Source organism: Eucyclogobius newberryi, unplaced genomic scaffold, assembly GCF_026437365.1.
Source record: "Eucyclogobius newberryi isolate DKJ021-1_F unplaced genomic scaffold, fEucNew1.0.hap1 SCAF_2, whole genome shotgun sequence".
In the NCBI taxonomy this organism is placed as follows: domain Eukaryota; kingdom Metazoa; phylum Chordata; class Actinopteri; order Gobiiformes; family Gobiidae; genus Eucyclogobius; species Eucyclogobius newberryi.
In genome coordinates, this window is record NW_027315834.1 from 15,924,001 (window position 1) to 15,951,680 (window position 27,680).

Here is a 27,680-nt window from a genome sequence, read left to right on the forward strand (position 1 = left end):
TGGCTGAAGCCATTGCTGGAGTGTCTGCGTCTCTCCCTCCCTCCCCCTCTCCCTCACTCCCTCTCCCTCCCCCTCTCACTCTCGCTCTCTCTCGCTCGACTGGCTCCGTCACAAAATTCTAAAGAATAAAGCCTAAAGAATAAAGTCTAAAGAATTCCGCAGACACTCATAATGCCCAAATTCATTTAAATTGGGAAAAAGTACTAATACTTTTGAAAATTCTGCAAAAAGTACAAGTTGTTCAAATGTCAAAAGTAATAGCACACGTACTACTGTGAAAGCGATCATAATGAGGTATAACATGTTGAAATCGGTTGAAGCGTTAAGGAGTTGAAACTAAATGGAAAATCATGGAAAATATAATAATAAAAAATACGTGAAATACAAGAACATATAGAGTCTCACGCAGACACTCAATTATACATTTTTTTTGACCCAATAAATGCAAAATTAAAGATGTATTAATATTATGTATAGATGTAATATAAAGGTATATAAGATTATGATATAAACAGGCACATAACAAGCACAATACATCTAGGTGTACTTTTCTGGCGTACAAATTGAATTGAAATGACTTAATTTTGCTTTTAAAACAGTCACGATTATTCGTTTTTAGTCCTTTCGATTATATTTTGACCTGAATAATACAATCTACAAACAGAACAATCTGGACTTCACCACTGTGTACATTTTGTCTTTAAAACTGCTTGTTGTGCTGAAACAAATGGAAAATCAAAGTAAATAACTGCGCGCCCCACCTCCTCTGCAAATGACACCCCTCAAACATCCGCTTCAATGAAAAACTATCACAAATCCAACTCACCACAAGCAGAATCCTGGGGCTCGTGCCTGTCCACAGCCGCTCTGATCACAAGCACCTATAAACCTCTTCTTTTGCACACAACAGCTCCTCTGAACCCTGAGCACTGCAGGTTGTGACTCTGCATCGGCCAGTGTGTTATTTGAAACGCCCTCTCCCTCCTGCATCTATTCTTAGAGCTGAAATACTAAACTTTAATCAGTAATATTCAACTGCAAGGGCCAGGGTCTGCAGTCGTCCTGAGGCTTTACTGTAACCTCTGGCCTGGAAAACAATCCAACTATAATAAATATGTAATTACTTTGAATAAAGGGAATTAGTTGGTTTGGATTTACACAGCAGGCACTGAAACACTAGACTTTTACCAAGGCTGTGTGGTAAATTTAGTAACAATCATTGCTTCGATCATAGAACTTTTGATTAAATTCTGTACTGAATCATATTTGCACCGGTTCAACAGCTGCTACTCAAAACCTGGAACAAAGTGGCTTTTAAAACATGCGTCGCGAAACATAAAACGTCTCTACTTCTCTGTAGGTGAAGTTTGATTGTACATAAACAATGGAATCAAAGTACTGTGCAGCCCCAACTTCTACACATCTCACATTAACTTCAGTTATTACTACAGTTTTATATTGCTAAGCTATTTCAGCCATCAACATTTGGCGTTACTGTTCCTTTCTGTATCTTTTTTCTGTTATTTAACCCAAATCTAAAGCTTTATCCTAACATTTCAGTCACTTTATTACACCTACTCTTCCACAAACTCTTCTGGTTCAAATTCAAATGCACGTCGAAGCTGTTGCAAACTGTACGTTTCTGCAGGCTGACAGAACGTCTTCAAATTGTGACGCTGTAACCACATTTCCTGTCTTTTGGAGAGCCAAATTTCCGACACAGGTGGTAAACTTTAACAAATGTACGCCCATGTGTACTGAGTGAGAACTAACCAATGTAGGGCTAAGGGTAATAGTGTTTAATCACATGCAAATGGAACTGACCGGACGTGTGTCTTGCCCAAAGGCACAAAAACACAATTAATTAATCCACCAACTCCTGCGGTTACCACTAAGTCCACTAAGTCCACGTTCCAACTTTCCTTTGTGCAGCAGTAATGAACATAAGTGGATTAGGCCAACACAAGGGTCATTGTGGTCCATCGACAAACTTTAAAAGTGCAGAGTTGAGGTTCTAGAGCTGCACATTGCGAGGACAGATTTTCACAGCAGTTGTTGATTTTCGAGAGCAAACTTAAAAAGTGAAAAGAAGCCGGCGCACTTCAGACCACTGTAAGCTCCCAGGAATGATTGCAAAGAGCAAACGTGCTTTTCATGTTTTTATGAGCAAAGACCTCACGCTGTGGGGGATTTTCTTTGGTGCAGCGGGCCGGCTTAAATACCACCCCCACCCATCGTCCCACTCCCACCAACACAAGTCAGTACGATCAAATTCAGACCTTTGGGAGACCTTTAGAGAAACGCCCACCTGACCTTTTTATATTAAGCTCAATCAAAGCAGTGTTTCTGAAGTGCCCCGGTGTGAGTGGAGCGAGGTCTTTGTTGTTGTTGACAGGGGCCGTTCATGTGCCTGACACAAGCCCCTCACTCCAAAGCAACACTTGAGAGGTCACTTGTTCAAAGATAGAACAAGATGGAAAAGTCTAACTCAGTCAAAAGTTACCTTTACCTTACCTTTCAACACATGACCATAAACCATAAACTCAGTTGGCTAGAGTTTATGGTAAAATATCCCAAAATACTAATGAAATAAAAAATAATCATGAATGTATTGACAGTATAATCTTGATCTAGGTTTCTGTAATAAAATCCATCATGTATTTAGAAATAGTATAAAAGTATGTTTGTGTATTTACTAGTAATGTAATGGGTTGTAGTTTACTTAAATGTATTATGGCTTTAAATAAACTTAAAAAATCAGTCATTTAAATTAAATGACTGATCTGACATAGAGATTTACTGTAGATTGGCTGCACTGCTAATGAAATCAAAGATAATACAATAAGATAAATTTCCACAACATAACAAAGTAAGATGAGATAATAAAATAAAGTAGCACTACATTAATGCACCTCCAACTGTTTTTTGAAATGACTGATGTCTGAATGAGCACGATACATTCAGCTTGGCCAGATCCCTAAACATACTTATAAATATACTGAATATAAAAGAGAAGAGCACTCTTTCTCACCTGGGACAGCCCACAGTTGAACCCTTCATCCGCTCCATCCAAACTCTGGTCTGAGGCGCTTTGTCAAGTCTCTGCGCTTAACCCTGTGGTGCGTTCACAGTCGGGCAGAAACTCCCCCTCATCACATGCACAGGGGTGAATTATGACTACAAAATACATTAGTTAGGGGTACAGATTTGACACATGCCACTGTTTACTTGACATTCATAAAAGAAATCAAAGAAATCCCCCCCAAAAATGTAACACGTAAAAAAGGATATATATAATTTCAAGTCCATGACGCCGTGAACGTCTCACTCCCACGTATAATCGAAACTTTCTGACACAGGAAAGTAACAAGAACACGTGTACTACTTAGATGAAAATGCTACTGATTTTAGAAAAGAAATATAACAGACTGTAGTATATTTAGAGTCTGTGGAAGAGTGGATCTGTGGTAGTCATAGAAACCAGGCACATTTCAAGGCCAACATTTTGTCCCACTACGTTGATTATATTTCAGTTGAGTAAGTCAAACAGCTATTAATAGTTTATGCTAATTAAGTGTGCACGTAATGGGGCAAAAAGAGCCCGCAATGGTTGGAATATGACATTGTAATTGCTTCTTTAGGCCTCCAGGAGGAGCCAGTAATCGCTTGATGGCTTTTGGTTCCATCATGTAATGAAAGCAGTGGAAAGCCTGCCCTAGACACATTTTTTGTCTTCTAAATATGTGAGACGTAGAAGACACAATGAAGATGTCGAAATGACAGAAATATCAGAAATATCATCCTAAAACATTATACTTTGCTTACATCTATATATCTACATCGATGTGTAGAGTGTTAAACTCACCTATCCAGGGAGATGCTGTGCAACAGAAACTTATTTTCTTATACTAAAGGTTTAATTTGTGTATGTTTGTTCAGTGCAGATAATCTGTGAACTCCAATTGATGTGTCAAAAGTGAGTTGCATTGAAAATGGCAAACTAAGGTATTGTTGTCCCATAGAAACAAAATAGTGAAAGATAGAACTTAATGTTTCCACTGCAACCAGCCCCCCAAAAATCTATGTTTCCATTTGTTAAAATGTAAAATACACCTTTCCAATCTGCTGCAGCATTTTCCTAATTATACAATCCAAGTGAACAAAAGCGTCTGTAAAAACAAAAATGTTTCTTATTTGTTTTTAGAGAATAAAGAGGAAAATCATGACGAGGTCCAACCAGCATTCAACCCTGAACCATTTGTTAAATGGTATAAACACGTTTGCCTTATTGTATCACACAATCCTATGTCACGCTTCATGATTGTACTTATTGTGCTTTTATTCCCACTGTAGCTCTGTGAGTTTTACTGCTCTCAGAAGAAAGACTTGAGGATAGAGCCATACACAGCGGCGCAGAGTGGAGGCCATGTGATTATGAAAAGGTATTCTTTTGTACCGAGCATCGATACGGGACTCGGGGATGGAGCTTGTACTCTTTTTACACGGGTTTCCATGGAAACCAGCCCAGTAGCCAACCAGCTGCTGCGTGACCCCCCTCACCATCTCCCGCCTCCACTCCAACACACACCACTCTCCCTTTTTCCACAATCATAATGCATACCAGCACATAGATTACAGTAAACCAGCCACCGAGTATTTATTCTGTGTCACTGTATTACAACTGGAAAATACAAGTCAGATATTTGAATACATCACTCACAGAATCAGATGTACTTTATTTCATGATGGCCGAGGCCTTTTTCAGGACATATAATCATGTATGAATGAAGCACAGTTTAGTACTTACAAAATCATAAGGTTTTGTGTTTTTCAAGGCCTATACAAAGTTGTGGATTGGCTAACTAATAGAAGCAACAATGCTAAGGTATTAATACATTCCAAATATTGCCATGCACTTATTCCTCAAATAGTCTGTTTTATTTCAGCCTGTTCTATAGAGTATATAAACAGATGATCAGATAGTTTTTGTAATATTCTAGCTTCAAATAGTGTTATAGTGTTAAAGTTAAACCACAATCAACTATATTCTGTCAAGTCCCACCCTCATAAATTGAAGTTATCTGGCATCTGACCTAAAAAACCATGCCAGTAAGTGAATTGCTGTGGTGAACTTGGATCTTTTTTCGCGTTGTGCAATAAACAAAGGTTATGATTGAACCACAGATCGACCATAAAAAGCTCTTCATACAGAGTTTAGTATATCACTTTACATTAAAAAGCCCAATCACCACGCAGTCAGCAGCAGCCCAGTCCAGCTCTCTGTCCAAAGTACACATCTAATCTCACTGCATATCTGTCAAAGCTCTCCCCTAACAAAAAAATACTGAACGCCTTGCCATTTGGAACGGAGAGGAGAGCGTGTTTGGGATGGGCCTGGCGTATTGAAGAGGATGCGTGACAGACGGAGACGGTCCCAGAGGCGGTCCACGCGTCTGATGAATAATGAACAAATGAAGGAAACGGTCCCAAAACCAGTGCGATGATGGAGAGAGTGTTTACATGACTTAACTGTGGAGTTCTGAGTTAGACAGGTTTGTAAATCAGAAAGTCAGAGGGCGTCTAATGTCTTCAACTGTTTTGTGATTTCTGTCATGTCTTTGTGATTTGAATGGATTTTTTCCAGTTGTGTGAAGCACTTTGAATTGCCCTGTGTACGAATTGTGCTCTACAAATAAACTTGCCTTGCCTTGGCTTGATTCTATGCTCTGAAATCTGGCTCATGTCCACATTTGTCCAATGTTAAAAAAAGTGTTAAAAAGATGTTAAAACTGTTTAAACAAATATATCCTTTTATTTGTTGGACTTTTATTGGTTTACCAGTGAATTAACACAGTATTATGATGGAAAACTATACAGAAGTCCAATACCAGCACATCTTGCACTATTCTTCCTCTCATTTTCAACAATAGTGGTCTTACAGTCTTGCCTCACGCCTTTATTTTTTACTGAGAAAAACCAAAAACAAAGTGGCGTGTCACACCTCTCACAATGAACTGCAACAAGTCGCACTTCTGTCTCGCCGATGAGCACATTTGTGAGCAGCAGGACGAGACAAACTGGTCACAGCTCGAGGCCGACGAAGAGGATGGTAACCTCCACCTCCACCACTGCTCCACCGACAGTCTCCGTGCAGCTCATTGTGCTCCGCTACAGCTGTGCGAGGTGACCTACATTTCAGCCGTGCAGCTCACTGTAAGTATCGCTTCATCACACACCTCTGTTCACTTTAATCCAGCCAATGTGCCGGGATCGAAGTCAAACATCCAATCGGAGTGAACTCATTTAGATCCATAGCTTTAATTCAGAGCACAGTAGCTTCAGCAACCACACTAAGTAATCTATTATTATTATTATTATTATTATTATTATTATTATTATTATTATTGTTGTTCATTATGATGATGATAAAATAAAATAAATAAAATAAATAAAATAAATAAAATAAATAAAATAAATAAAATAAATAAAATAAATAAAATAAATAAATAATTACAATAAAAAAATTAGACTAACTAAACTAAACTAATTCTGTCAATCGAAGTGAGATTTTTCCTCCCACAACATATTCAAACTCCACATTTGTTTGAATTGATCCAGTGCCAGACTGTGGACCAGGCCGGCAGCTCTGCAGACGGGTGATGCATTGACCCAGAGATATCAGCTCTTTGGTCCACGTGATGGATTGGTGCCTTAACAAAACGAACAGCAGCTCTGATCAGAGAGCAGCTGACAACATGACTGACACAATGACTGACACGGATGTGATGCTCTGTTAATACTGGCCCAGCGTCACATCTGTCAGCGCGGCACATGAAAGGCCTCTTAGCAGCGCTCAATCTGGGGAGGAACATGAGAGAATGTGTCCCTTTGTCTACCAAATTAGGACTTCACCCTAAAAGCAAAGAAGAAGAGGAGCTCCGAGGTATTCTGGTTTAAAATAGAAGCTCTTCACACACTGACAAGTTTGGATCATGTCTTGGTCTTCTTCAGGTCAAATAAAATGAAATAAGAAAAGGCACCAGGGGGTCTTAACAGTGAAAGTGATCATGTGAAAGAAGGTGGCCCCTGCATAAGAACACACATTCAGCAATGAGACAATGGCATTCAATAGCAATGTTACTCGCAATGCTCCTTATCATTTTTTTTTTATTCATCATTAATTTATACAGAGAATAATAAATGCATATTAATAATAAATCAATCAATCAATAAAATTACAAATACCTTAAAACAAAATGGGATAAAATCATGTAAAACAAGAGCTCTGGTTCTGTGGGAAGTCTCTAACCAGAGCTTTGAATTCAGTAAAAGGCATAAAATCATTTCATTTTAAACAAATTAAATGAAATTGTTCCATAGGCCGGGAGCTTATAGAAGAATGACAATCTGGCTTTAAGATGATTTGTCAGCTTTTGTACGAGTTTGTTGAAAGAGAGTTTACGTTCAGATGCAGTATTTGTAATAAAGGTACAATCAAAGTACCATATCACAAATTACCATAGATACATTTTTTGAACAGCATGTTTTGTTCTACCTGAATTCATTGAATATTTGGTTAAGGAAGCACACATCTGGTCAAAGAGTTTCACAAGGCATGATATTGGATTTTGAGATTGGACGCATATTATTCAAATCATTTTTCTGGCCTCGTTTATGCAAAGGGAGAACAAAAAGCAATTTTCCATGTAATGGGATACTTTCAGTTTGAAGTGTTGGATTGAAACACACAAGAAAAACAATAAGCAACTATTAGTGGAGCTGATAACGAAAGTAACCTAGATTCAAGAGTGTCAACTCCAGTGGATTTTTTGGATCTTTAGAGAACAACATATTTAATACTTCATAGTGTGTAAAGCCTACCCTAAACCCTAATAAACCCTAATAGCCCTATTCTTGTGTAATGGAGTAAAAGCAATAGATGGAGCAGCATCACAAGCCAGCCAAGTGCTTATATTGTTTTTTTATTTGTTATTTGTTGGCTTATTTTATCTTTAATATTCAATTAAAATAGATTGTAGAGTAACCTATGGATGGGAGAAAATAGGGTTGTTAAAATTTAGAACAAAATTTTACACCCACTCATATTTTCCACAGGGTTGCCAGGCAATGGATGGACTAGCAACTGCTTACGACGCCACACACTGTGTGGACGAGAGGACAAAACACTGTAGTAAAAATACCACTGCACGAGTTCATTTGCAGATAACTTTTGTTAAGAAATGTTTAGTTTTCTTCTTTTGAAACATATTAATTCCAGTTATTTTATAATGCTATGTTGCACTAAAACAGTTTTGAAACAGGGCTAGTAAAAGAGGAATTGTAAGACAAGAACTAGTGAAACGTATAAGGAGTAAGTGTGATTTTGATTGTGTTCATAGACTGTTCATAGAAGTGTATGATTGTGTTTCACCAAAAACAGTAGAAATGTTCCAGCGTCTTACAGTGGGTCATGTGTTTGTCAGCTCTAACTAGTGCAGCTGTGTGGCAGCGACGGGTTTACTTAAGGGGCTTTCAATTACCCACATAGGCTTTGTACTATATTCATTACTGTTCGGATGCACACAAAGCATCTGTTCATGCATTAGAACAAACACAGATCATTCATCAACAGGAACATTTCCATTCCTAATGCACAACGCATCTATTAAGTAAATATGTACACCACTCATCCATTTCCTGTTTTAGCAGTGAATAGATTGTGTGAATCTTTCTTGGCAGTGCCAGAATTATACAGAGTACAGTGAAACTATTTTTAATTGAAGCATTGTCAGTCCAAGCTGATGCTAATTCTCAGTTTAAAAGGGATTATTTTAGCAACTATAAAACAACTTATTAAATGTGTGTAAGTAAGGTAAGTAATAACGTTCAAGTTATTACTCCTCTGCTGTTTTAATTGATTGGCATGTGTTTTTGGCTTCTCCACTAAAGTAAAACCAGTCTTTCCGGTGTTCTTTGTAAACAATGCTTCCTTAAACTGCAGAAGAGCCTGGAAAATCACTTCAAGTCAACTGATATTTAGTTAGACAACCAATGGCAACAAAGAGCACTTCACAACTGGCATGACACATAAAAATTTGTATAAATTTATTGTTTTCTTATCAAAAATATCTCCAGACATTTGCATAGATGACACAAAATAGCTTACACAATTGATTCCTGTGGTTTCAACATTTCCCTGCCTTGGGTCTTTCGAACTTTTACTTTCAGAATCTGAAATATAATCTCTAAAGAAGCAGTTGACTTAATATCTTTAAAGTTAACTTAAATGTCAGCCTTGGTTTGTGAATAGATTATGTTTTTATAAGTTAGGACAAGAATAAATCATCCACATATATTAAATTTTGGTTTGATAAATAAATTCCAAATTCCAAAAAGGGACCAATCCAAGCATATTTTTTTTTAAGCAACAAACAACACAAAGTGTGTTACGATATGGGTCATCTGCTTCTCAAGACGGGTCACAAAGTTGTACTATTCTGTAGCTCACATTTCACAGACTCCAGCCTCAGCAGAAAAAGTACATAGAAAAAAATATTCACACTATTTGATTTGGTCACATTTATCCATCAGAATTTCTGCGAACGTCCAAATATATAGGATTTTTTTTCCCCCCAACAAGAAGTATTAATACAACATTTTGTGCAAGACCATGTTGTACGTAGCTTAGTTCGCATACTGTTTGTAAAAGGCAACTTTAACACGCTCTATGTGGTGGCACAGCTTGATGGCAGGACCGAGCTTCAGATCCATGCACTCCTGGACAGTGGGGAGCGTCAGCAGCAGAAGGGCCTGACCGTCAATGTCCTACACAAAGACATATTTTATATTAGTATTATTTTTACAATGTGTATTTTGTCATTCTTGATATGCTGGTTTTTGTATACCTGCTCCTGAAATATATTGGCCAGAGATGCGCAGTCCGTGGAGTTAATGAACTGGACCACTTCGTCCACGGTCCACTCCAAAGGGTTTCTGTCAAGAATCAGCTGACTTTCCTCTGCCTCCATCTGCACAAGAATGGCACAGCAAACAGTGTACGACGTCAGAGAGGACTTCAGAACCTTAGTGACATTATGGCCTTTACATGTTCTAACTACTATCATTCTGGCAAGTTTTAATTCAGTGTAATTAAATAAATAATAAATACATGCAGCAAAAAATTACACATTTTCTCCCTCAAATAACAAATAATAAAATGGCTTTAGATAGTTATTTTATGAACACAAACAAGACTTTAACCTCTTATCCTTTTGGCGTCCCATGGGTGGTAATCAATTCCATTTATCACAAAATCAGTTAAAAAAGTCTGAGCTCCAGACACCAAACCACATGCTTTTAGTGACAGAAACAGATCCCTGAGCAGAAATGCCCCCAACCCCCCAAGTATCTTCATTATTATTATTATTATTATTATCTTTATAGGCCATTTAATTTAATATATTGCCTGACTCACAATCCCAAGTGGGACAGGGATCACATCATTCCCTGTTTTCTGGTGCATTTTAGATGTAATATTAATAGCCCTTCTCCTGCTCTTCTGCAGCACAGATCGAGGCTCCAGGAGCATTATGTGCATAATGGGAGCGGCGGCACTGGACAGACGGCTCCAGACCTCTCAATTTAATCATAGACAGTTTCATATTATTGAATCTGGCGAATGAAAAACAATGAACTAACTGTCAAATGCTCGGCTCAAATAACAATGGACTTCTATAAAAGCAGAACAAAAAAGCAGAAGAAAAAACACCTTTGCAGTTAACTTAAAAATGCACATTTAGTGATCGGAGGGATAAGCTGAGGTAATGCACTGGACTGACCTGTACGTCCTGTTCTTTGGGGGGCTGGTACTTGTTGTTCTGGTTGTATGCAGACAGGGAGCGCGTGGACCTCCTCAGCCCTCGGTCTGTGGACTCGTGGCGGCTGTGTCCCGAGTTTGCAGCTTTGCGGAGAGTCACAGCCCGACGCGGACGACTGCTGCTCACCTCGGCCACAGACGAGTCGTCCCGGGGCTCTGAGCTGGTGCCTTCACTGCCCGAATGCAAAGTGAAGTCTTCATCTTCATCTGCCTCATCGCTGTCCTGGAGCACAAAGATACACGGATATCGTTAATGCACTCCAGATTGAAACGTTTCCTTATTACCGAACCCAAAACTATTTTAAAATAAATTATAATGATGAGAGAAATCCTGTACATGGCATTTTCTTTTAAATCTATTAAGGTCTTGGTTGAAGTGGCTAAACAAATAACCAATAAACAAATAGTTTTCATCTTTGTAAAACTACATACACACAATCATTTCAAGTGTGTTGTTGTTTGGTGTGTTTTCGCTTTCTGATGAAAGGTGTTCCCACAAACAGAAGTCACAAAGGACCTCAGAGCCATGACTGTCCTGTTTAACACAGCGCTTCCTGTAATCTGCTGTTATGATCACAACACAGTCATTAACACACACACACACACACTACATTCCCTAGAGACACATTAGGACAACCACAGAAACATTCACACCAAAATTGGAATTCATTTTCTGTGGACTAGTCCTGCTAAAATCTGCAAAGATATGGTTCAATATAATTATATTTTTGCTCACTAACCAAAGAAGTATTTTACTATTTCGACTACAATTACTATCAAATCTAAATCTAATATTTCAGTTTGTTTGCTTTGTGTTTTTGCTAAACTGTTATTTTAAAAGCAAGCTGAAAAGTGTAGTAATTAATCTTAAAATGTTGTGCATTTACTATTATATTTGTAGAAGTAATCATGTAGTACGTAGCAGGAACTAACACCTTATTCACTGATTACAAAAATAGCATGCAAAGTCTTTTCACTTAATCTATGCTTAGAATGTCTGTCTCCACAATGTCTCCAAATATAGCAAGTTTTATGGAAACCATTCTTCAAAGTGAGGCACAAACTGAAACGTGTGGGTGAAAGTGTCTCACCTGTGGCGAGCCTGCATAAGTGTAGTCTACAGTGGAGGAGCGGCGTTTCTTCTGCACAAAGATAGCTTTCCTCTTCTTCCTCCGTCGCGCAGGTTTGGTCTGCTCGCCCTCCGTGTCCTCTCCTCCCACAGGCTTGGACAGTTTCCTTTTCTTCCCATAGTAGTAAGCTGAGGGTGCACAGCAGATGTACAAAATCTTATACCAAAAACAACAATTAAGTCAATTATACACTAAGAAGTTGTGCATGCTTTCATTTGGGGTTTTTCATAACTGTGGCTTTGGAAAAGCAATGCCTTTAATTACATGTACACTCACTGAATTTGGTTTTAGTCTGTAGTGAGCAGTTCTCTGGGCACTTATCAGTAACAAGGAGCGGGCTGAAGAGGTTCGGACAACACTGGAGCTTCAGACACACTTTTCGACAGAAGTCAGGGATTTGTTCTGCAATCCGGACGATCCGGATCACGGAGCGATAGGTTTTTCCTTTGTATCTGGAAAAGACAGCGTGGGGAGGATGTGAAATTATTAAGTGTACTTATGAGAACAATAAAAGTTATAACTACATGTGATCTATTTGACGGCGAAAGATAAATGTCTGAATAAATGATGTTTATGACAATAGTTTAAAATAAATTGTAAATAACATGTTAGTAATCAGTTAGATCAAGAAGACTGCAAAAAAAATTGTAATTTAGTTTGACCGGTTTGATTCCTATTGTGACCCAGAATATATACTCCTACGCTACATATTCCAATTACAGTCCATGGGAATTGTGGGTCTTAAAAATTAGCATTAACACCAGCTACTTCTGTAGTTTGATTTATTCAATCTTTTCAATGCATTTCATTTAAACACAAAGCTGCAAACATAAGCTTTGGAGCAGCTCTTCTGTGTGCCGTGTAAGTATATATACGCGCATTAAGCTGCTCACTTGGCTTTGAGGATCTCCTCCTGACAGTCCCAGCTGTGATTCTCCATCTCCTGCAGCTCCTTCAGGACTCGCCCGGGCTTGTAGGCAGCATTGATCAGCATAGTCAGCAGCTAAAGGCAAACCACGTCGCGCATAAAAAAAATACCATAACATAGCAGCTCGAACATAAGATCACAGCAAAAGGACAAGGATAGCTTCACACCACACCTTTCCACTGATGCTAAAGTGTCCACACAGTAAAAACACACAACACACAAGTCCCGAGAGAAATTAAGTGGTTGTTTAGCTAAACGGTGGAACTGGAGTGCAATGGTTGAATGTAAACACAGTTGAGTGACAGCTTCTCACGTTAGGATGAAGACACTGCTGGGAAACTGCAGGTGGTTAACAAGACAACATATCACCCTCTCTCACGCCCCATCGCTTAAAAATGTGTCTTTCATTACACCTGTTGTATGTTCCGAACCGTAAACTGTTAACATACGCTCACCTCTTTCAGGACAAGGGCGCATTTGCCAGGCCCCACCGCCTGCGGCAGTTCGGCGATGCGCCCTTTGTTGAGGTACGGCCCCGAGAAACAGCGGTGGTTTACAAATATCTTTGAGCAGCAGTACCTTCCATTCGCTGCGCCTGCAGAAATGAAAATAAGTGTTACGACTTTCACCTTTGGGCCTTACACAGTGTACACCCTGGACAGTGGATGCCTGGCTGATACAGAAATATGTTTTATTCATATGTTTAATTACACACCGCACTCCTGTTTGGGCAGAAATAGACTAGTTTTCATTGAATTAATATTGTCTATCATTTTACACACATATTAGTATTTGTATAAGGCTTTATTATAACAGAGATCACTGAAGGTTGGTCAGATGTGCAGCACAAGGCCACTCTTTTGCCCTTTCTGTTGCCCCCCACCATTGCCAGCACCTGGAGCCGCCACGCACAGGGTGAATAGCAATTAGCTTAAGTCATGAATATTCACTATAGAGTGGGTGGTTTTAAATAGGACACTTGGAAAAGAGGGCACGGCTCTTTAGGAAACAATACAAATCTCCCTATTCTTTTAATCCAAGGAATGCGTAGGGCGGAACGCGCATGCAGTGAGTTCTTGGTCTTACAGTACATTCTCCTAAGCCATTGTTAAATACGCAGTCAAGACAAAGCACAGAGTCTGGTACCAAAACAAATGAGCAATGAAACAAAGGGCGTAAAAGGTATACTATGGTACTATTGTTTGTACAGAAATGATGCACCGAGTTACCTGGATCCATAGCAACAGGCTGGCACTGGTTGACAGGAGGAACGTCTTCTGGCTGAGACTGAACAAACCTGCGTAAATAAATGTAAAGAGTATCGCTATTCAAAATGTTTTATGACGTTTAACTCGCTGAGGTGATGATGAGATGTTGATTTGGACTGTTTTTTTCTGTCTGTGTATAGTGCATTTAATTTAGCAAAAAACAATATCGCATACTGATGTGGACTGTGTCTTACTGTTTTTCCGGCTGAACCACTGCTATCTTCTTCTGTTTGGATGCTGGAGAAAAAGCAGAGGTAATGGTTTGCTATCAACACTTTGCAATGTAATTTAAGCAGCGATGAAGGTAATGCGCAGGTACGTACGGGCGGGTTTGAGCGGAGGCGTGATGGGATAAGCGTTCGCCTCACACCAGCCGACAGGGAAGATGTCCGTAGACTCGCTGTCCACAATGCACTCGGACAGAGGCTCCACTACACCTGAGGGAGCAGGGAGAGGGCTGTCACGCTAATGGCTAATGCGAGCTTTTGTGTCAAACCCGAGTAACAGCAGGAGCGCTCTCACTTTTACACACATTACCACAGACACTGGGATGAACGTACCTTCCAGTCGGAGCCACAGCAGGCGGCCTGACACTTGTGTGATCCGGGCCACACACACCTCTGACGGCTGCGCGGGGTTCACTGCCTCCAGCCACATGTCCTTGGCAAAGCCCCTCGTCTGCCACGTCTAAGCACACACATTTAGCTTGTAACAAGACTCTCCTAAAATATGTGAAATATGTGTAAAATGTGCGTGCTTGAAGTGTGAACACACATTATACACAAAGAATCAACACTGTGGTTCCAGTCGGGGTTTGGGACGATATTTTACAACATCTTTTGTTCCTCACAAATTAAATTTGATCTATCTCAACATAAAAAAGCATACAGTAATTTGAATGAGATTACAATGATTTTAGTTTAGTCTTTATTTCAAGTGACAATGTACAGATGCAATACATTGTAGCTAAATCGCTAATTTCAATCTGTAGTCCCTGATATCCTATCTTTTTGTTTTAAGAACGTCAGTACATTTTAAGAATATAAAGAAAGTAATCAATAAAAGACTCCAAACTTACGTCAGGGAAGCATGCGTCTGGAGCAGCCTCAGTGCCGCTCTTTTTCAGGTAGTCGGCCCAGTCAAAGTCCTGCCCCTCATAGCCTCTGGGTCGCTCTAGACTTGTCCCGTTCTTTAGACACCACTGGACCGGCAAGATGCCTGGTGTGTTCACATGACACACCAGTGACCAGGGCTTGGCTTCAGAGGAAAGATCATCCACAGTCACCTGGAAGTAGTGCTCATTGTAGACCTGCGATAAACACAAGGAACACCATTTTATTTGTTTTACCCCAATGACATGATAATGGTAAAAACTAGATACTATATTAGGGGAAAGTATGGGGGAAGATTCTTGGTTATTTTTGTGAGGGACTGTTCTAGACTCCGACTCACCTTTGTGACAGAAACAGGACAAATCTGCATCTGATCCCACCAAGGTATCATCTCTAGCTTCATTCCCACCTGGAAGGAGTGCTTGGGCAGGTCTACATGGTCCTGACACAAAAAAGTCAAGACTTACAGATAAATGAACTCCCATTTCACAGACATACTTAAAAAAGGCACCGGAAGCCTTCTTCTATGCATGTTAAAGCCACACTGAGCATGGAAACCACAAAGATCACGTTTTGTCTACACTGCACTAGTGTGGTCACGGCAATAAACTTTCACACAATACTTAGATACAATTTTGATCCCAAGGGGAATACAATATGATAACTGTTTTGATGCAACCATGATGATAAAGAAGCACTTTTTATAGAATAAAAATATATTTTTCAATACAAAATAGTAGTACCGTAGTTTCTCTGTATTATTGGACCATGTTGAGGAATAATTGGAAGTTTCCTGAAATTTTTGAGCAATATCAGAACAATGTAAGTATTTGTGATTTTTCTTTTGTATTCGTGCATCTAAGTTTTATTTTAAAACTAGATTCATCATCGATTAGGATTTGGGTTTGGACTTTTTGACGACTGCACACTGCACTTGACATGACTTTACCTTCTTAAGCATAAAGTTACTTTCTTTACTTTATTATATATATATATATATATATATATATATATATATATATATATATATATATATATATATATATATATATATATATATATATATATATATATATATATATAATAATGTAACCTGAATTTAGAAACAACTTTGAAGCAATGTGGAAGCTTACCTTAAACACTTCCAAGGGCAGAGGGTTCTTCTGTCCCTCAAGCTGAGCTTCTTCTAAAGCCTGCTGCCATTCTGAGGTGTTCTGCAGACTCCTGAGCTCTGTCATGGAAACAAATGAGAATCATCCTTAGAATGACTTTGATAAAACATCAAAGGAAGTCAAACCAAAATAAGTTACCTGTGGGAGGCTCTATTGTGAGGCAGTTTTCTTTGGCCCACCCCAGGGGTCGCAGCCGCACGTTCAGGTAGAACAGCCAAATGTCCCGGGTCAGATGTTCCTCGGTTAAACCGGCGTAACGTAAACAAAGCCGCCCCCCGATGTTCTTAACGACCCGGGCCGGCCAGTAGAGGAAAGGGGTACAGGTGTCTTGAAGCTCTAACACTGATCCTTCTACAATCAAGTCAACTGTGTTTTTCCCCCTAAGAGGCTGGAGGAAAAAATATATTTGAATTAGATATTACAATATTGTTGTTTTCAAATTTCAGGCTAAAACAAAAAATGTCCTAATTGGATCTGTATAAAAACACATGTGCAGTGTGTGTATTTGAACACTGACCCCCTCCAGAAGGCTGGCTGGTGCCGTCCTGGAGCCGGTTAGATCCTGAACAAGAAACTCCGTCCAGTCACTGCACTTCTCTTTAATGGCTGAAAGAGGGAGAGCACAGTAAATGAGCAAAAGGCTAGTCTTTTAACTTATTGATTGACAGAAGGAAAACATAAATGAGATTAATAACAGAGGTGGGAGACTCGACTTGACTGATTCGTCAATCTATTTGCTTTTTTAAGTCGAATGCTCTGTGTGGTGCTGAACGTAAAGAGTTTAGGAAGATTAGGCAACACTCGCATGCATGAACATTCACATGCATGATGACTCGATCGGACTTGTACTAAAAACACTGACTCGAATTGACCCTCGTGACCTGGTGACTTAGACTTACTCCCACCTCTGATTAATAAGACTTGATTGTTTCTACATTATTAATTTAACTTATCTTTAAAAAGATGGCATGCTTGGATCTTAATAACACATTATGTAAATCAAAGCATAGTGTGTCATTACCATAATGAGGCTAAGGAGTACATCTATAAGAGTAAAAATACCTAAGAAGTCAATTTACGGCAAAGTTACACAAAAAAGTCAAGTTACTTAAAAAAATATGTTTTGTTATCTTCCTATTCAACATTTTCAGAGCTGATAATGTAGCCTCCGAGACAACACACAACAGTCCAACAGTGCTTCCTTGTTATCTTCCTCCTTTTCAAAAATACTCTAGTCTATTCTGAGGCAAAGGTGCTGAGTGGCCTTCACTGCAGGTTTTCTCTGCAAGTCAGCAATGTACACAAAAACCTCTCACATACAAACCCGTGCACAGACAGACACTTGTTGAAGTCACTGACACACAGCCAAAGCCACATTTGCAAAATAACTACAACATGGAAACAAATGAAGTGAAAGACGAGCGTTAAGGCAGAGTGAAGGTAAATGAGGAAATATATATTCATTTTAACGTACGGCAGAGCTACATATTAGGGAAACAAGCAAGATAAAGCCTTTGTTACATATTGTGATGATATAATTTTCTTGAAAACGAATGCTTGTCATTGCAGTGGGATGAGACACAATTCAAGATTTTGACATCGTTTGTAATAAATACATTGTGCAATCCAGTTCACAATGTAATATATTCATTATCTTTGTAGCACTGCTTTTTGGAACAACCACTTCTCAAGAGGCGTAACACCGTAACAAGGTCATTTTCCACATTTTAAATTAGATGATTTTATGCCTTTTAAAGAACTCAAAGCACTGGTTAAAATGACCCACTATGTCAGTGCTCTTGCTTTGTTTGATGATCCAATTTTGTAAAAGTGTGTTTTTAAGTATTTGGGCATTTTATTTATTGTTTTATTTAATGTTTTATTGAATTTCTACATATCCTGTTTGTTTAATGTAATTGTGTAAATGTTTTGTGCAAACAGGGCGCGCTTGTAAATGAGCGCTTTCACTCAAGGGCCCCTCCCTGTATAAATAAAGGTTATATATAAAATAAACGTGTGCAAAGTTTAGCAATAATATTGTCACCTTTGCGTAAATGGATTGTTTTGTTGCAGCGACAGCTAAAGAAACAGAGAACTACCAAAGACCACAATTCATGATCACATTTCATACAAATAGAAATACAGTATTTTCTGAACTATAAGTCACACATTTTTGTCATAGTTTTGGCCCGGGGTGACTTATATGTGATCCAACCATCCATTTTCTACCGCTTGTTCCCTTTCGGGGTCGCGGGTGACAAGCCTATCCCAGTGACTTCGGGCCTTAGGCGGGGTACATCCTGGACAGTGGCCAACTCGTCGCAGATATGTGATATTATTTGTTATTTTCACACTTGCAAACACATTTCATACTCCAGTACAACTTATACGTTTTTTTCTTCTCTAATATGCATTTTTTGGACTTGTAGTCCGGGGGGGAAAAGGTAACTGTTATTCAGCTCTTTTAAAACGTAATTCTTTGGAATATCAGTTTTTATTTGTACCAAAGGCTGCCACAATAAATATTGTATCATGAGCTGCATATCATCAAAATATCCTCCAATCATGTGGCAATTTTGTCTCACGCAATCTTGTCCCATCTATTATTGCCAATATCAAGAGGCCATAAAAAACAACATGGTGCGGCACAGTGGCACAGTGGCACGGTGGCACGGTGGCAGGGTGGCACGGTGGCACGGTGGCACGGTGGCACAGTGGCAGGGTGGAACGGTGGCACAACACTCTCGTCTCTCAGCAAGAAGGGTCCGACTCTCAGGCCGACCTTTCTCATCATGTCTGGATGGGTTTCACACCGGTTTCCCCCATCAACCCAAAACATGCACCAAAGCAGTAAAATCCTCCCGCTACGATAAACCTGACCAAGCCTAACATGAGAGCTGCGCTGAGGAGCGGCTCCAATGGCGTTGAAGGATGGATCAAATGCAGAGGAAAAAGTTTGGGGGGAATAAAGTCACCTTACCTTAGCTACAAGACTAATGAAAGATGACGGAGTGTAGAACTATGAACAGCCAGTGGACACAACTGAGACAATTTAGAGTTTATATACGACAAATAATGATAATATAAAATCAATAAATCCCTTTAAGGCGAACCACCAAAAACAATTCAAATATAGAACCAAATAAACACCAAGTATCAGCAATAAGGCAATTAAAAGATAATTAGAACAAGTTTACCAGCTCTACCAGTTCTTACTAAACTGAACCATTCAAAAGCTTTCCCGGAAAACTTTCTTCTTTCCACTAAATGGTAATATTAGTGTTTTCCTGTGAGACTATTTTGTCTTCCGTTTCGACCGGACAATTGCGAAAATGCAGAGCTCACAGACTCCAGCAGAAATAGATGAACTATTTTTACAGATCCTCCACGGATTAGTCATGAAGTGGTTCAGAGTTGAAGCCAAAACATACAGCATTGACCTTCCAGCACGCTCCTCTTTGTTCTGTGGTTTTCTCCTCCCTTTCTCCGCAGGTGTAATATGCTTGTGCTTTGAGCGTAGAATCTGTTTCTTTGTTCATTAGCTTCATACAGCACTGAAAGGCTCGACTTTCACATAACAATTAGTGCATAATTAACCCAATCTTTGAGCAACTGCAGCCCCCGACCAAGTGTAAAAGATTATTTATGCATATTGTTCTTAAATAATGCATTATATTTCTAAATGCCTAAAAAAAATGTGGCTATTGTACCCTGTGTATTTCACTCAAAGTATAGTACCAATTGACTGTCTGATTTGTAAGGTGTTTTACAGTATTTGCAATATATTTACTATTATGTGAACAGGATCAAGTTAAACAAAACTATTTTAAATGTCACTCAAAACCTTTGGAATAACAGCACATGAGCCCCAACCTGGATCACAAATACAACAGCAACCTTCAGACACTTGACTCGGATCGGACGGAGAGCAGTGTCATTTGCAACAGACTTCGACAGGAAGCAGTGTGGTGAATTCATTATGCAAATAATCTCTGAGAGGATCTGTGCAGCCAGCAGCACCTACACCACATGACCAAACTTGTGATGAGGACGACTAAAAACTTACTTTAGCGACCAAGTTAGAGGAGGGCAAATGATCAAATCAAATCAAGACTATTGCGAATGGTGTTTTGAAGAAACGCAAATTGTGAATGATGATTGTAAAACAAACAACCAAAAAAAACAACAACGTAATTTTACACTTTCACAATTGTCTGATTAAATCTCAACGAATACATTTAAAGACATTTCTGAAATAATATTGCCCACCACTGGACTCAGTAGCACAGGAGGACCTGGACGCCCCGTTCCCTCATCAGGCTGGAGGACTCTCCCCCCGTCCCAGATGAGCCACTCACTCCCTCTGTCTCGAGTGGACTGTGACTCTGTGTCTTTCTGCAAATGGATGTGTGTCAGTCCTGGACACATCTACAGCCCGTCCGTCCTGGTTCTGTCCTGGTTCTGTCCTGGTTCTTCCCTAGTTTTGCCCTGATTCTGCCCTGGTTCTGTCCTGGTTCTGTCCTGGTTCTTCCCTAGTTCTGCCCTAGTTCTGCCCTGGTTCTGCCCTGGTTCTGTCCTGGTTCTGTCCCGGCTCTGCCCTAGTTCTGCCCTGGTTCTGCCCTGGTTCTGTCCTGGTTCTGTCCTGGTTCTGTCCCGGTTCTGTCCCGGCTCTGCCCTAGTTCTGCCCCGGTTCTATCCCGGTTCTGTCCTAGTTCTGTCCTAGTTCCGTCACGGTTCCACCCTAGTTCTGTCCTGGTTCTGTCCTGGTTCTGTCCCGTTTCTGTCCTGGTTCTGTCCTGGTTCTGTCCTGGTTCTGTCCTAGTTCTGCCCTAGTTCTGTCCTAGTTCCGTCACGGTTCCGCCCTAGTTCCGTCCTGGTTCTGTCCTGGTTCTGTCCTGGTTCCGTCCCGGTTCTGTCCTGGTTCCGTCCTGGATACATTTACAACTTGTCCGTCGATGTGAGTTGATCTCTCCTTCACTGTGGTTCTCCTACTCAAGATTTTTGCAGTTTTTCCTTGCAGAGGAGGAGAGTCTAATGAAGGGGATGATCTGGGACAGTTATCTATATGCTTGATTTCTGAAATCTGCAAAACTGTAGATTTAACTTGCTGTTGTGATTTTAAGCTTCACAAAATAAAAAATAAAAAAAGACTTGGTGAAGGGTTGTCTTGTCTCCATTGAAACAAGAGTGTTTATTGCCATTCTGTGGAACGTTTACGGCAAAGTAAGCAAACCCTTCACCAGAAAAGTTACAAAGTACATATATTTAAGTTGCAGGGGTTGTTAGTACATTGAAATATAATATATAGCAACAGCCTATACAATAACAAAAAGCCGTTCTTCTGTGGTTTAAGTTGGACTATTGATCCGATCACAGACATAATGGATAGAGGGGCTGGCACATGCTGGAGCTGTTGTTAAGAGCACACAGGCTGAATCCATCACATTAGCAGGAGGGCTCTGGAAGTAGGAGCTCAGAAGGACTGTGGGAGGCAACAGTGACTGTGCAAGTTCAATGAGAGATTTAGGCCTGTTTGTTTATGTGAGTCATCAGATTCCACTGCTCTCCACTGCAGGAAACGTGAGTCTGAACTGGCACGAAGAAGCAGAGACGGTTCTTTGGAAATGCATCACCATTTTATGTATTAGTAATGTAAAATAAAGTATGACAGTATGAGTCAATATGACGCTTAACAATGTTGTTTCGGTACTGTTTTTCATTGATTTCTTTGGAATTTATGATGACTTTTTCACCACAAATCTGATCTATAAAACTTAAAACTACAAAAAAAAGAAAGAAAAAAAACTAAAAGAAAAGAAAGGCAACATCAGCCATTAATATGTCAAATGTTCTAGTTCTCAGTGTTTGGATACTATTCATACAGTAAAATTAAAACATTGGAAAGTATCCAAACACATCTTTTTAAAGACAATCGATTAGGAGATTATATTACCTTGGTATATCTTAAGGAGACAAAATGTGCATTATTGGACTAAAAACACACGTGTTTCACCAAAACACTTTTCTCCTCTTAACTTTAAGGTGTGCGAGTGTTTGCCGTTTACTTATCACACATGCTTTTATCAAGACATTACATTTGTCTGTGCATGCGAGTTATCTGTGGAGTGCAGCTTTGTGAGAGTTTCAAAGTGTGTCACATGCAGCATAAGGCGACACGGTCACAGAGCTGTGAGGTCACTTCCTGTTCAGGGGTGAAGCGGGGAGGAGGAAGCACATTGTACAACCATTAACATGGAGCCACTTAAAGCGTAAGAGACGCTTACCTTTTCTCAGGTAAATGTTATCTGAGAAAAAAACACACAAAATGAAACAAATAAAACAGATATAAGGGACTAAAAATAAACATTGGTTGCTTGTCTTGCAAAATGTTATTGCATATACTGAAAACCCTTGAAATGAAGCAGCAATAACTTCAAAACAGCATCATCTTTATCAGTTGCAAGGCAACTGCTGTTGTGAGTTATGGGTTACAAAATATATTGAATTTCATTAAATGATCAATTCTTTTCTAAATTAAGATCCCAAAATTTTACTTACATCCAAACAATTTGTACCATGAATCATGCAACGGAAGCCGTCTGTATACACCCTCATTTAAAAAACAGTGACACTGACAAACCTTATGCAATGGTGCACAATATCTTTATTTTTAATATTACCCTGCACTATACTAAATGATTTGGAATGCTGGAACCAACAATTAAGGACTTGTACGTTCAAAAAAATAACTCATGCATTCAATTTAAAAATGGACACATCTGACAGACTAAATGGTTGAAATTTGCTGGAGCACATGTGAAGGACGGTGTTTAGATGTCTTGTGCTATTTATGTTTGTTTATTCTCTCTGTGTCATGATCAGTTTTCCTTCTATATAAAAGGTTGAAAACAACATAATAATAATAATAAAAAAGAAGGCTGGAATGATAAAAAACTTAACTGAAAAGGGATTTAGTGAATCTCATCATGAACAACCAAAAAAAGGAAAGTAGTTAAAATACCATAAATGATTAAGGAGGATATGTGAGCACAAGGACAACCAAGGCGGATGGAAACAGATCCAGGTCATCTCCACAACAACCAAGATGCACACTATCCATCCATCAGCGAAAAAGTGTCAAGAAAAACACATGTACATGTACTATGTACAGCCAGAGTATGGCAGCAAAGATGTCAGGCAGAAGTCACTGTGATTAACAGTCTTTTAAAAGAAAAACAGATTCATTGGAACAAAAAGATAACACTTACTATACTGCTGCACAGTATACAGGTATATTATTATTACTACTATTTTAGTACATACTATGGCACTATATCTGCTCTTCACAATGTATGACTCATCGTTTGAATGATTAAACTTCCTTGTAAGCCTCAGTTAGCCTGGTTTTAGTCCTGACATCATAAAAGAGACTTGATCACTTACATCCAAATTTCAAAACCAGTCCATAAACAAAGGTACAAATTCTTGGAAAATGTCACCACTAACTTGTGTGGACATCTTTACCTGTATCCTAGATCAGGGAGGGGACGTTTCTGATACGTTCTGGTTGCCTAATCTAAATAACTATAAGTGTTTAATAGCACAAAGTAGTTACCTGACCAGCCAGTCCCTCCCACATTCTGTTCAAATGCAGAAGGGTCTGGATTCGGACCATTGGGGCGGTCAAAAAACCTCTCCAGCATTGACCGGTCCAACCACCGCTGCTAATTTGTGTCACGTGTCTCTCAAATGCGAACGAGTTTGCGTCACGTGTCTCTCAAATGCGGAAGACATTTCTCAAATATTTTCGGAACATTCAGAACAAAATATATAACTTAATTTACCTCAGATTTACAGAGTTTAGTGCGTCGCTTGTTGACTCAGCAGAAGTCAGCAAGGTTTCTCAGTCTGTGTTATTTTTATTCTTTCCTTGTAATCCACTATGTTTGTTTAGACACGAAGGGACAATGCGGTCTGATTGGTTAATCCGCCTGTCAATCACTCCCTTTGGAAATTGGAGCGACTGGGTTCGATCCCAGACCCTCACGTTTTTGTAATGTAGTCTGTCAAAACGTGTTGGGAACGGCTGGTCAGGCAAACAAAGTAGTACAGAGTGTAAGATCCTTTATTTTTCCTGCCAAATAAGGTTAAATGAAACTTAAAAATTCAACATAAGAGTGGATTATTGCTTATTAGAGGATCTTTTTATTCATATTCTATTATAATTTAATCTTTCAGTCAAGGGTTGCCCGATCAGACCTGGGCTTACCTTCTGGGGGCATAAGGGTCTTGTTGTTCTGTGCACACCAGCCCACTGGGTGTAGCTCTGCGGTCATGACATCACACCAGAAGTCGGCCTTTCTGTCCTCTCCGTAGCCACTGAAACGCAGGAGCAGCAGCTGGCCACATGTGGTGATGATGGTGGCCACCCAGTATGTGTCCGGGGAGCTCTTATTGGCCACTTCCAACTTCATTCCAGGCTGGAAACTGCTCTGTAGACTAATTTCCACCTATAAATGTAGAAAGGCACATGTTGAAGCAGGCATGTCCAAACTACGGCCCAGAGGCCAAATGCGGCCCTCAGACCAATTTTTGGGTCTTCCAGCTTCCTGCAAAGTTGGCCCAAACAACAAAAACTAGTAGCGTATTTTCCGGACTATAAGTCGCACCTTTTTTCGTAGTTTTGGCCGGGGTGCGACTTGTACTTGTATTTATACTTACATACTTATACTCCGCGACTACGTGATATTATTTGCTATTTTCACACTTGCAACAGCAATTCATACTCCATACGACTTATAGTATGGGTACTTTTAACTGTAAAATTGGGAAAATTAAAGCATTTTGATGTCATACCAACCTAACAATATTGTTCCAAGTCTTATTAAAAGGTGTGGAGGCTCATCGATTCAATGTCAAATGCAAAATTTTGAATAATTCCCATTGTCCTTCGACAAATTCGTCGGGTTGTTTGTGGCCCTCTGCTCCATATAAGTTTCAAAATGCGGCCCTCGGTGAAAAACGTTTGAACACCCCTGTCCTAAAGTGTTATTTCTGTCGCCTGGTTGATTTATATACTATGCGGTAGTGTGGAATGTAAGAGAATAAATGAAACTGAAATAAATAGAAAGTGCATTCCCAGCAAAGCCTCAGGCAGCCATATAGGTCACGTCTGGGACCAACAGGATGTTCATGTTCAATATGCACGCACACAAGCACATAGAAAAGCTAACATCTTAGAAATAAACACAATGCAAATGTCCCTGTGATTTCCTGCTACAACAATGCAAACGGGCTGTACCAGACTGGGCCGCTTATGTAAGAGGCAGAGCACACAGTTAGGGTTAGCCCCAGCCTCAGTGTGTATTGGCCCAAAAAGAAATCCCGGTTTCAATTTGTCCAGTGAGAGCGAGGGCTGCACTTTACTGAATCACATTTTCTGGGGAATTCATGGTCTGTTTGCCACTGACTCAATCCACTTACTAACAAAGCAATTTGGCTTCCTGAGAGGCCGCAGTCGCTCAGAGCGCTGCACAATGAGATTGACATAAAACATATCTTTTAACCTCATTACATTCATCACTCCAGACTGATGTAAGGAGCTGAAACGCTGGCACACTTGTTTAAGTGTTGAATTAAAGTCCTCCCCACTCGGACACGGTTGGAGCTGCAAAAGCCTCTGTGGGTCACACAGGAAGCTGAGATGGATAAAGTCTTGCATCATCAGTGCCCCCTCCCATCTGTCCTCTGATGTAACAAGGTAATGCTGTGTAACACTTTGGTATATTTTATCACACACCTTAGAACATGATGGTGGAGTGGCATTTTCAATTGTTTGTCATATTCTAATAGCCATTGTTTGAAACCAACTTTTTTAAATGGGAATTCTAAAAAATACTCTTAATATGTATGTAATGTTATTTACCATGTATAAAAAATATTTTCTTTTGTGAGATTTATTTAACCATAACAATTACTAATGTCAAACAGAATCGTTTTTATTCATGCATAATTAACAAACAAAATGTGTATTAGTGTAAAAAAAAAACTAGATTTGTAAGACAACTTGTGTCATCAGGAGGCAGAGCCAATCAGAGTCTCTGTCACAGCATTATCTCAGCCCTGCCAAAGCCTGACTCTTTCAGTATGTCATTAAAGGATTTTGAATATTGTCCTGCTCCATGGGGTGTGTTTAAAGGCGCAGTGGTGTTGGCTAGTGTGTCTTACATGTTTGAAGTTGGTGTGAGGGGCTGCACTCCCGCCCTTCTCCTCGATGAACTCCTCCCAGTTAAACTCGGACTCCTCCTCCATGGAATCTGCATCTGCATTCACAATGTAAATCATCTTAGACAGGCATAACAAATACGTATAGTTTAGTTCCCTGAAAAGACATATTCACTCATTTTTTTCCCAAATGTTGTTTTCTGACATTGCTAAATGTTTCATAGGCAAAAGATGTATTTTTATTAAAACAAAACTGTGATAAAACAGTTGATGAATGTTCTACTCAGCTCATTCATTCAATCCATTGCTATGGGCAGGTAATCGTTTTGTATTTGTAGTTAGTTTGTTTGAAGTGCATTTTTGTAGTTGGAATGAAGGCGTTTCCACTAAGGCTCGCCTAAGGCTCTAAATCTACAGTATACAACACCAACGCAGCACAACACGGCTTAATCCCATTAAATTAAGTGACTCAATCATAGAATAATGCAAAACCTGAGACTAATCAACAGCCTTCCCTCCAGCCTGCTCTCTGTGTGTAAATGGACACATCTCATCAACATAAGCACGTCTTTTTTGGGTTAAAAAATAGCCTCCGGTTTACTTTTCAGAATGCATCAATAGGACAACGTACCTGTGTTCACTGCCTCTTCTTTGCCATTGGTTGGACTGTGAGACTTGACCACAGTGAAGGCGTTACGCTCCTGAGGGAGAGACTGCATGTTTGTATGTGTCCTGAAGAGCAGGTCCTCTAACTCTGGCTTCTTCAGATCCGGTTTAGTTCATCTCTTAACTTCCTCGAGGCAACTGGAAGAAAACAAAAAAACACAAAGAGTTAGCTACAAATATGAGTAGTAAATTGGACAAAAGATCGTGGAGTCGTTAAACTTAATTGCAAGCGTATCTGCATCCATGGAAGATAAAAACGCACTCTATCGATCTAACAACTTTGGTTTTATTTTGTAAATGATGT

General features: G+C 39.6%; 1 protein-coding gene across 2 annotated transcripts; it reads right to left on the reverse strand.

Moving 5' to 3' along the window:
• Window positions 1-9,088: 9,088 nt before the first annotated feature.
• Window positions 9,089-27,514, reverse strand: sfmbt2 (Scm like with four mbt domains 2). Of its 2 annotated transcripts, XM_072453743.1 has the most exons (20): window positions 27,342-27,514; window positions 26,714-26,808; window positions 24,756-24,996; window positions 22,771-22,791; window positions 17,004-17,092; window positions 16,625-16,874; window positions 16,448-16,545; window positions 15,655-15,756; window positions 15,281-15,511; window positions 14,763-14,889; window positions 14,526-14,639; window positions 14,397-14,439; window positions 14,164-14,231; window positions 13,390-13,529; window positions 12,900-13,009; window positions 12,283-12,458; window positions 11,968-12,134; window positions 10,839-11,099; window positions 9,906-10,028; window positions 9,089-9,825 (listed from the first exon to the last, which is right to left on the reverse strand). In XM_072453743.1, exons 1-20 carry the CDS (start codon window positions 27,427-27,429, stop codon window positions 9,685-9,687), a joined length of 2,685 nt encoding a protein of 894 aa, XP_072309844.1. In that variant the 5' UTR covers window positions 27,430-27,514; the 3' UTR covers window positions 9,089-9,684. The 2 variants fall into 2 exon arrangements, with proteins under 2 accessions (XP_072309844.1, XP_072309845.1); XM_072453744.1 differs by lacking the exon at window positions 22,771-22,791.
• Between the last annotated feature and the right edge of the window lie 166 nt (window positions 27,515-27,680).

Bases quoted from the DNA above. Each gene is read 5' to 3' on its own strand.
- sfmbt2 (XM_072453743.1), bottom strand. From the start codon at position 27,429: ATGCAGTCTCTCCCTCAGGAGCGTAACGCCTTCACTGTGGTCAAGTCT. The intron at 14,890-15,280 runs GTAAGTTTGGAG...GTGTGTGCTTAG, and splicing joins CAGACGCATGCTTCCCTGAC to ACGTGGCAGACGAGGGGCTT. The intron at 12,135-12,282 runs GTGAGTGTACAT...GTGCACCCTCAG, and splicing joins ACAGACTAAAACCAAATTCA to CTTACTACTATGGGAAGAAA.